Below are 9,817 nucleotides of genomic sequence, written 5' to 3'. Positions count from 1 at the left end.
AAATTCAAAAATTTGTTTCTTTTTTCAAAATACCGCTGAAAATTCAAATATATTACAGAAAAAAAAGTAAAAAAAAAAACCAGGAAACTAAAAATTGCCCATAATTTGTAATTATAATATTTTTACCATTTCAATGGGAGTGCTCTCATTTAGCTCATCATATACCCCTTTTAATGCAATAATCTAATTGATATCTCATTAAAAAAAATACAGAAAACTAAAAATTAAAATTACTATCAAGGTCTAATCTTTTCTTTTTCAAGTCTGATTTAAAATTCAAACTTCTATTCTTTTAATCTTTGAATCATGTTCCTACCGTACAATTAGAAACTAGATTAGAGATACGAAGAAGAAATAAAGGAGCATATTAAAAGACAAGTGATATGGTGAATACGAAGAAGAAAGAAAAAGAAAAGAAAAGAGAGAATATAATAGAGAGCCTTTCTCTTTCCCCCACTCTTTATCTCTCTCTCTCTTTGGGGTGTGGTTTGTTTGAGAGAGATATGAGTCCCTCCTAAAGCCTGTCTTCCAAATTTTCTTTTTCCACACACATATATATATTGTATAGAGAGTTTGAGGTGCAGCTCTCCTTTTCCAGAAGGCGATTTGCAGTCCTTAAAAAAAAAAGAAGAAAGAAAGCGAGAGAGAGAAATGGGAATTGAAGGAAGAACAGAACCTTTCAATTCCACAGAAAGGAAAACTATGTCTGCAAAACTTTGCCTCCTTCTCCTTTCATGCCCGCCAACTCTAAGAGGTAATCATTTTTTCATTTTCTGGCTTTTTTTTGTTTTTGCATACTTACAACCCAAATTAAATAAAAAACAATAGTAAAGGAAAAAGAAAAAAGCAGTCCGAGAAAACCCAATTTCTTCAAATGCCTTTTTCTTCTTCCAATGGTTGAAAGTTGGGATTTTTGCGCCAAATTAAATTGTGGGTGTTGTTTTATTTTTTTTATTTTTCTAATTTGTGGAAGGATCTTGCAGTGGATTAATTGAGCAGGAAATTGAAGAAGTTTGCGAGGGGGGAATTTTGGTTTGAAATTTTTGGAGAAGGAAAGAGAGAAATTATGGAAGTGGAAAGGAATTATTATTATTATTGTTGTGAGAAAATTTTGATGAGGCTATGGGAATTATAGCGACGGCGTCGAGTTCTCCGCTCCCACAATTTTTTTCCAATTGCAAGAGTGATTATTCTATGTCCCAAGACTTCCACCACCAATCTGCGGCCGCGGCTGCGGCCGCGGCGGCCGGCTTCTTCACGCCGTTCTCCAATGGCTTTGATAGATCCTCCTCCGGCCACCACCACCACCACCAAGATTCTCAAAACTACCACATAGCCCACCAGATCCGGAAGGAGAAGCTCCGCCTGCAAGGCTTCCACACACCGCCACCTCCGTCATCGCTAGTTGGAATCGATGACGAGGACGACCAATCCAGCGGCGCGCTCCATCACGCCTACGACTCGGCCGGAATCTTATCGGAAATGTTCAATTTTCCTCCTCCTCCTCCGCCCGCCACCGCGACCGATTGGTACGGGAACCGACAAGCGATGAATGCGGACTCCGCCGTGGCCATGCAGCTTTATCTCATGAATCCAAACCCGCGGTCGCCGTCTCCGCCACCGCCAGTGTCGTCGTCAACGCTCCACATGCTCCTCCCAACTCCGCAGCCACCCTCTGGAGGGTCTTTCGGACAATTCACATGGGGGATGGTTCCGGACAGCGATGGCCACTCCTCCTCAAACCCTAACGAAGGGCGGCTCTCACTGTCGCTGTCGTCGTCGTTGGAGGCCGCCAAAGCTGAGGAGTTGCGAATGGGAGGCGATACCGGGTTACTCTATCAAAACCCCCATCACCACCACCACCACCACCTCCATACCGCCGCCGCCGCCTCCAATTCGCTGAGGAACTCAAAATACGTGAAAGCCGCACAAGAACTATTGGAGGAGTTCTGTAGCGTGGGAAGAGGCCAGTTTAAAAAAAGTAACAACAACAACACCAATAATAAATTGAGAAACAGAAACTTGCCCTCCACCACCGGAGCCGCCGCAGACGGCGGCGGAGCCTCTTCAATGGCATCCAAGGATCAGTCACAGCCGCCGCAGCCAGCTCTGTCTGCAGCTGATAGAATTGAACATCAGAGAAGGAAGGTCAAATTGTTATCTATGCTTGATGAGGCATGTTATCTACTCTCTCTCTTTTTTCTACGCTTTTTTTCTTTTTTTTCTTTTTTTTTTTTGTTCTCTGAAAAAATTAAAAAAACAATCTTTTTCATGTTTTGGAAAATCATATGTAGAACATACAGACACTAGTATCCATCCATCCGACCGGTTTTATATATGTTTTTCTCATTTTTAAAGCCGGCCGATTGATGATTCACTGTTTTATAGGATGACCCAAGTTGGCTGAATTTTGAGATTTCAACACACACACTGCTAATTTGCTTTTTGATCAACTCATTCATTCCAATCTTTATACTATTGCTTATTATATATAAGTTGTTTTTTCCCACCTTAAACCATTGATTTCTTGTGTGTTTTGGAAAGGAATAAACCATGAGGCAATATTCATAACTTAGTACCCTTTTGAATAATACCTTTCTGACTAATTAACAACAATCTTTTTGCTGACTAATCATGAGGAAAGTATTATTCTTTTCTTCTATTACAAATTTAATATAACCCTAATTATGATCTAGGTCGAATATGGATATAACTCAGTGGATAAAGTATTTTGGTGTAGGTGGATCGGAGGTACAACCACTACTGCGAGCAGATGCAAATGGTGGTGAACTCGTTCGACATGGTGATGGGGATGGGGATGGGGGCAGCGGTACCATACACGGCGCTAGCGCAGAAGGCGATGTCGAGGCACTTCAGGTGCTTGAAGGACGCGATATCGACGCAGCTGAAGCAGAGCTGTGAGATGCTGGGAGAGAAGGATGGGGGGAGAGGGATGGGGATTACGAAAGGGGAGACGCCGCGGCTGAAGCTGCTGGAGCAAAGCCTCAGGCAGCAGCGAGCGTTCCACCAAATGGGGATGATGGAGCAGGAGGCTTGGCGCCCCCAGCGTGGCTTGCCCGAACGCTCCGTCAACATCTTGAGAGCCTGGCTCTTCGAGCACTTCCTTCACCCGTTCGTATTCGTAACCCTTTCCTCTTTAGTTTTCTGTTTCTTTGTTTCCCTTTGCTTTCTTTTCTTTGTTTCCCTTTGCTTTCTCCTCGTGCTTTCTTTGGTATGTTGAATTCGATCTTTGAAAAACACACCTCAATTATTCTTTCTTTGGTATGTTGAATTCGATCTTTGAAAAACACACCTCAATTATTCGTTAGATTTCAAAAGCAAAAACAAGTTTTTGAAAACTACTACTACTTTCTTTTATATACCTTTTTAGCTTTGATTTTGCTGTTTTATAAGCAGATGTAAAAACAAAATTAGTATTTACAAGCTTAATTTTCAAACACAAAATGATTCAAACTAAGTTTTTTTTAAGAAAAAAACTAAATATATCAAAATGGTTTCGGATTAGTTTAGATAATTTTTAATTTGATTCTTAATCTATTTGAAATTTTGTATTGAGAATTCTCAATCGTCAAAAAGTATGAGAAATTTTGTTTCTGGATCAAAATTGATGGGTCGTTAAATTATTGCTTTATTAACATGTTTAGATATGCCGCACGCCAAAATATTAGATAAAACAATAATTTAAATATACATTAATTAGGTTAACAAATTTTCATTAAATCACTCAACTACAAAACTAAGAACTAAAGAAAGATTAAAGAACCAAATTGATTACCTAAAAGATGACGATGATGAAGATATGAGAGACATTATTATTATTACTCCCATGAGACTAGAAGCTATACATGTTTATAGTGCAGAAGCTAGAGAGCTAGAGAATTATTATTACTCCATGAGAGTACTAATTAAGAGAGAGGTTCATTAATGAGTCAACATAAGGGGGATGAGAGTAAGAGATTTAGCAGAGAAAAGGTTTGAAAAATGAACAGTGATACACTGTCCTAGGTTGTGAAAATGGTCAGCTAAAAGCTGTCGGCCAAAAAACAAAAGAAAAAAAAAAAGATAGCCTATAGTTGTAGTGAACTCCCTTTAAATCTATATAGCCCAGGTGATGGTGATGATGAAATGAGTTGCAGCTGAAAAAAAAAAAGAAAAAAAAAAGGCATGAGACACACAGTTAGCTAGATATAATTGATCTTTTACACGTAAATATGTATCATCTGACTTAGATTTTGACAAACCGAGAGGGATCTAAAAAAGAAAGCAAAAAAAACCAAAAGCAGAGATGAAAAAAAAAAGGGAAGAAAAAGGGGTTGAAATACTGTATATTTTGAAGGTACAGAGAAAGTTTTTTGTGTCTCTTTTGTGTCTGTTTATACGTTTAAGGCACGTAAAGTACTGATATATGTTTGTGTGTGTTTTTTTTCTCTTGTTTCTCAGGTACCCTAGTGATGCTGATAAGCATTTGCTGGCTCGACAGACCGGTTTATCGAGAAATCAGGTCACTACTTATTTTTACTCTTGTCTCAACCTCGTTTGATAATTGTTTTGTTTTTTAAAATTATATTGCCAATGTTCGGTCTTATCAAATTTTGTTAAGGAGATCTTACGCGTGGCCTGGTCGATTGGTTTCAAACACAAAAACAAGTCTTTTAAAACTACTTTTTTAGTTCTCAAAAAATAGATGCAGTGTTTACTAGCATAATTTTTAAAAATGGTTACCAAACCCGACTACTTTTTTATTCGTGGTTTATTTTATTTTTTCTCTTTTTTTTTTTTGCGTGTGGACCTTGGATTCTTTTTTTTTTCTTTCTTTTCTTTGAGGAACCCCAAAGACAAAAGTTCTGAAAATTGTGTTGAAGATAATAAATGTCCAAGCCACCAAGTACACTACTTAGAGACACACATGCATCAATATTTCTGCACTCTCTCTTTCTCTCTCTCTCTCTCTCTCTTTCAAAATTCAGACAACACAATCCAACCACACGATAGAAACCATGATGACAATGAATAAATTCGTAAGGAAGTAAGACAAAACAACAAAAACAACAATAATATTAATATTAAATAAAAACAAAACCAAAACAAAAAAACATGTTTTTGTTTTACTGTCAAACTAATTCTATTTCACTGTTAAGATATAACCTCTTTTTTTTTCCTTTTCCTTTTTACTAGGTTTTTCCATGCATGTTGGTTCCGTTATAATTTGGGTTATATATATATGTGTGTGTTTTAACTAACTTTGTCCATGTTTTATACCTGTTTTTTTTCCATTATTTAAAAAAAAAGTTTATTTAGTCTGGTTTTGTTCTATTTTGTAACCTAAATTTTAAAAAGTGAAGAAGAAGGTTGGGCCCATTTGGTAAAATAGTTAAATGGTTGAAACAAGGGTCAACTTTTAAACAATAAAAACCAAAAGAGGGAGAAGGAGAAACTTTAATGATACTGTACCATTATTTTCTACAAGTGAAGAATGTAAGGATAATAAAAGACAAGGAGAGGGGGAAAATGAAATAATATATTATAAAGTGGGTGGTTTAATTTATTGTTGGTAGGATTATTGTTATTATTATATGGTTGTAGATGCTGTTATATGTTATGCATGAAAAGCCAAAGTTGGAAAACAAAGTGGTGGGTGCATGGGTTTTAATTGAAGGATAAAGAGAGGAAGAGAACAAAAGGGCATTCTTTGTTTGTGTGATAATTGAGTGAAGTTGGAGTTGTGTTTGGTTCATTAATGGAGTTGTGAAATGGTAATTTGAAACCCATTTGGCCCTTTTATAAAGTTTTTTCATGTCAGACTGTGCAATATTGTCATCGACACACACAGCTGCTGCCTTCTGCTTCTGCTTCTCCTCTCTGCCATTATTATTGTGATCTAAAAGGTGGCTGATTATGACCCCCAAATTCTTACTTTATTTTCCGTCTCTCTACTCTATACACTCTACACAGACATCCCCTACCTAGTTCCAACTAAGCCTTTAGCTTTCACTAGCTTACATTTTTTGTTTTACCATATGCTCTATATAAGCGAGGGAGGAGCTAAGAAGACTTTACTCCTCTAAGTAATTCAAATAAATTTTTGATTTACTTGAAAGTATAGGAGCGTGGATGTAAAAAGAACTCGTATTGTATTTTCTACGTAGTTTAAAGACGATAGCGCAGCCTGGTCGTAGGAAAAGCTGGACAATGATAAGGCAATTCGGACCAAATTTGAATTTTTAATCCTGATTCGAATACTAGACCTAGGTGTTACAATTATAAATCTTTAAATGGTAATTTAACTAAAATCATACCTAGGAAATTAATATTATGTTTGGACTTCCCAACTTCCAACGAAAATAAAAATTTAATGGGGTGGATTATATTTGAGAAATTAGATAGTGATTAAACAACTAGGGTTTAATTTGTAGGGTGAATTTGTATTGTTTTCTTTTCTTTTTTTTTTTTTTGGTATTTTTGTGTATATAGATAGTGAAACGAAGATTAATTTTTTTTTTCTTTTGGGGTTTTGCAGGTATCAAATTGGTTCATTAATGCCAGGGTTCGGTTGTGGAAACCCATGGTGGAAGAGATGTACCAACAAGAAGCCAAAGAGGAAGATGATGATGATAATAATAATAACAACACAGATGGGAGAGAAATCAGCAGTCCACTTTCACAAACTCCAACGCCGCCATCCCCGCCACCGCCGGCCACCGCCGCCACCGCCGCTCCGCCGCCCTCCAAAACATCCGACCACCCCACCACCGTCATCAATGCCACCACCGAAAACGACCCTTCAATCATCGCAATCAATAAGAGGCCAGGCTTCTCGGAAAACCAAGCAAAAAAGCATCTTCACTTCTCCTCCGCCGCCGCCGCCGCCGCAGCACAGGTGGCGCCACCTCCGCTGCCGCCCCACGGCCACTGCAGCACCTTCCCGCCAGCCCTCCTCTATGATTCAGACCTCCAGGACACGTGTCGCCGCGTCAGCGCCCTCGCTGCAGCTGCCACCGATCACCACGGCCAGTTCGGGACCACCACCTCCGCTGCCACATCTGACGTGGCGGGCCCCACGCTCATCAGGTTCGGGACCACCACCGCCGGTGACGTGTCACTCACCCTAGGTTTACGCCACGCTGGAAACATGCCCGACAACAATTCTTCTTTCTCCCTCAGATCGGAATTTGGAGGCTGTTGAAATTCAATTTCAGAGAAAAAAAAAAAAAACCATCAGTCCACCAATATAATATTAATATTAATATAGTCTAATATCATATAATATAGAACATAGTTTAAAAACCACTTTCTTTTTCTTTTTCTTTTTCTTCCCTTTATTATATCTCCTTGAAAGAAACCAAAACAAAAAGGAAAAAAAAAAAACAAGTGAAAAATTATCATTTTTATTTCCTCAATTCAACCTTATATTCTATTAAGAAATTTACATAAGTGTAACTCTCTTCCTTAGCCCTCTAGTCTTTTTACCTATATAGTTTTGTTTTTAGAGAGATATATAGAGAGATTAGTCATTACTATTATATATTATTTATGGAAATATTTTCTCTCTAAACATTAGTTGGATTTAAGCCCAAGTAAAGAAAGGAATAAATTGAAATTATTAATTAGCATTATAAATAATCATAATTAGGATGTTAAAGTGTTTATGAAGTTTCTTTCTATGTAAATCTATATACTATTTAAAAGACAATTACAAATATAACATTTTTCTAAAAAAAAATCATTGATTTTAATAACGCTATTAAGTATATTCTTTATTTTATGTAATAGTTGTTGAATTATATAATGGATTATTAACTTCGATACTGATTAATTAGAGCATCATAGTAATAATATTAATAAATCTACGTGTGTTCTACTTTTTTTTTCGATTTTTCTCAAGTTAATTGCTATTTTCGTAATATTTTATTGAGAGAAAAAAAAATCAATTTTTACTCCTAAACTTGTCGAGCGCATTAATTTTCACTTTAAAATTAAATAAACGTTGCAATTTTTACCCTTCATTTAATTTTCACTAATCTACCCACTAAATTTAACAAAAAGCAATGCATAAATAAATCTTCAAAACTCACCAATTTGAGTGAAATTATCAAGTTGGCTAAAAATTAAGTTTGATGGATGAAAAAAAAAAATTTATCATATATTGAACAACACTCTTTAGAACTTATAAATACCAAAAAGAAAAAAAAAATCTCTAATGTAATTTTTCTTTATAAGCATATATAAATTTTGAACCATTTATAATTCATTAAACATACGAGAATGCTTTGTTTAGCAAAAATCTTCAAACAAAAACTTATCCAAAGAAAAAAATTGCAAAACTTATTATTCAACCTTCCAATAAATATTTCAACAGTTATCAAAATTTAAGGGGCGAGCGTTTGGAGTAAAATTTCATCATATACCTTATAAGTATAAAAATATATTTTTGTTCCTACTTTATTTTAATCTCATATTAATTAGAGATTGCAGCTATATATACCATTTTAGTTCAATAATGTTATGAAAATAAATTCTAAGGGTGGTTTTCAAACTATTTTGGGGAGATTATTTTAGTTGCTTCTCCCTATCTTTAAAAGCAATTTCCTAGTAAAATATTATTGGGAAATAGTAGTGATTCATAATATAGCTCTTCTCTCAATTTTCTCTCTCATGCATATTTTTAGGTTAGCTTAGAAATGAAAATAATAAAATTCCAAGCAACAATAACCCTTCACCAATATGTCCACACACTTTGTGATTTGTTGCTTTCCCTTTGAGAAAACACCCCTATAACCCACATTGAATATAACATTTTTAGGTATCAAAATTTACCCTTTTCTCCCACTCCACTTGCTTTTTTAACCTTATTCCAAATATATCTTTTTGGTTTGCTTTCACATCCCAAAACCCTTTTCTTCAATCTGTGGGTGGTGTTGGAAAAATAATGCAGCCAACTAATACTAAGCCACAAGAACCATAAATAAAGATTAGGGAGAGAAAAATTTAATGTCGGATCTTGTTCACCAATATAGGCTATGTTTAGTTCTTTGCTATTGCAAGTTATACTAAAATGACAGTGACAATCTCCCAAGAGTTTACGAGCAATTTATAATGATTTCTCTCAGTTTTCTCTCGCACAGAAAACGCTCACGAATCATTCTACAAGTGTTTCAAACTCTATGGAAGATACACAAGTATTTAGCTCTCAAACTCTCTTTTCCTGGAGAATTTCTCACAACTTCTCTATTTGTGCTCATTTATCTCTATCTATAACAGATGGAAAAACATTCTTTAATTCTCAGTGCCATAATATCTTTATCCAAACAAAATACAAAAAGGATAAGGTTTTCAAAATTCGAAGAGATCGACCTGGAATCGAGACTAAACAAGGAAAAGAAAATTTGAAAAAAGCTATTCTCTGTACGAATAGGAATAAAAAATTTCCTTCATAGTTTCACTATATTTTCTCAACAGGTGGCTGTGCCTCCCACAAGCAAGCCTAGCTAGAATATTATTGTTTTAATTTTCTTTTTTTAACAATTTTTGTGTTTTAATTAGGTCTCTTTAAAACTTAAATTTTTTTCGAGTAAATAAAACTTTAAATTAATTATGCTTACCTTTTGTCTTGCAATTCAAATTATGTACGGTAGATGTGATAAGCTATTTTTTGAAACGTGAATGAGGGGCATGATGTCTGTATTATATATATATTTGATACAGTAAGTGGGGATGAGAATTCGAACTTACGATCTTTTGGTGAGAGTTAGTGTCTATACCAGTCGGAGATGAGAATTCGAACTTACGATCTTTTAGT

General features: G+C 35.7%; 1 protein-coding gene across 1 annotated transcript; it reads left to right on the top strand.

Moving 5' to 3' along the window:
- Window positions 1-412: 412 nt before the first annotated feature.
- Window positions 413-7,308, top strand: LOC148212782 (BEL1-like homeodomain protein 2). Its single transcript, XM_088120984.1, has 5 exons — window positions 413-754; window positions 984-2,175; window positions 2,741-3,132; window positions 4,462-4,522; window positions 6,539-7,308. The coding sequence occupies exons 2-5, from the start codon at window positions 1,123-1,125 to the stop codon at window positions 7,202-7,204; spliced, it is 2,172 nt and encodes a 723-aa protein (XP_087977110.1). The 5' UTR covers window positions 413-754; window positions 984-1,122; the 3' UTR covers window positions 7,205-7,308.
- The last annotated feature ends 2,509 nt before the right edge of the window (window positions 7,309-9,817 follow it).

This window comes from Momordica charantia (genome assembly GCF_013281855.1).
Source record: "Momordica charantia cultivar OHB3-1 chromosome 2 unlocalized genomic scaffold, Mcharantia_2.0 BLBB01000002.1, whole genome shotgun sequence".
Taxonomy (NCBI): domain Eukaryota; kingdom Viridiplantae; phylum Streptophyta; class Magnoliopsida; order Cucurbitales; family Cucurbitaceae; genus Momordica; species Momordica charantia.
Note: the sequence above shows the minus strand (reverse complement) of the source record. Positions and strands in the feature narration are given on the sequence as shown.

What these genes read in the sequence shown, in the direction of transcription:
- LOC148212782 (XM_088120984.1), top strand. Translation starts at nt 1,123, where the DNA reads ATGGGAATTATAGCGACGGCGTCGAGTTCTCCGCTCCCACAATTTTTT. An exon ending in TGTTATCTATGCTTGATGAG is followed by an intron (nt 2,176 to 2,740) that starts GCATGTTATCTA and finishes ATTTTGGTGTAG; the next exon opens with GTGGATCGGAGGTACAACCA. An exon ending in CCGGTTTATCGAGAAATCAG is followed by an intron (nt 4,523 to 6,538) that starts GTCACTACTTAT and finishes GGGGTTTTGCAG; the next exon opens with GTATCAAATTGGTTCATTAA.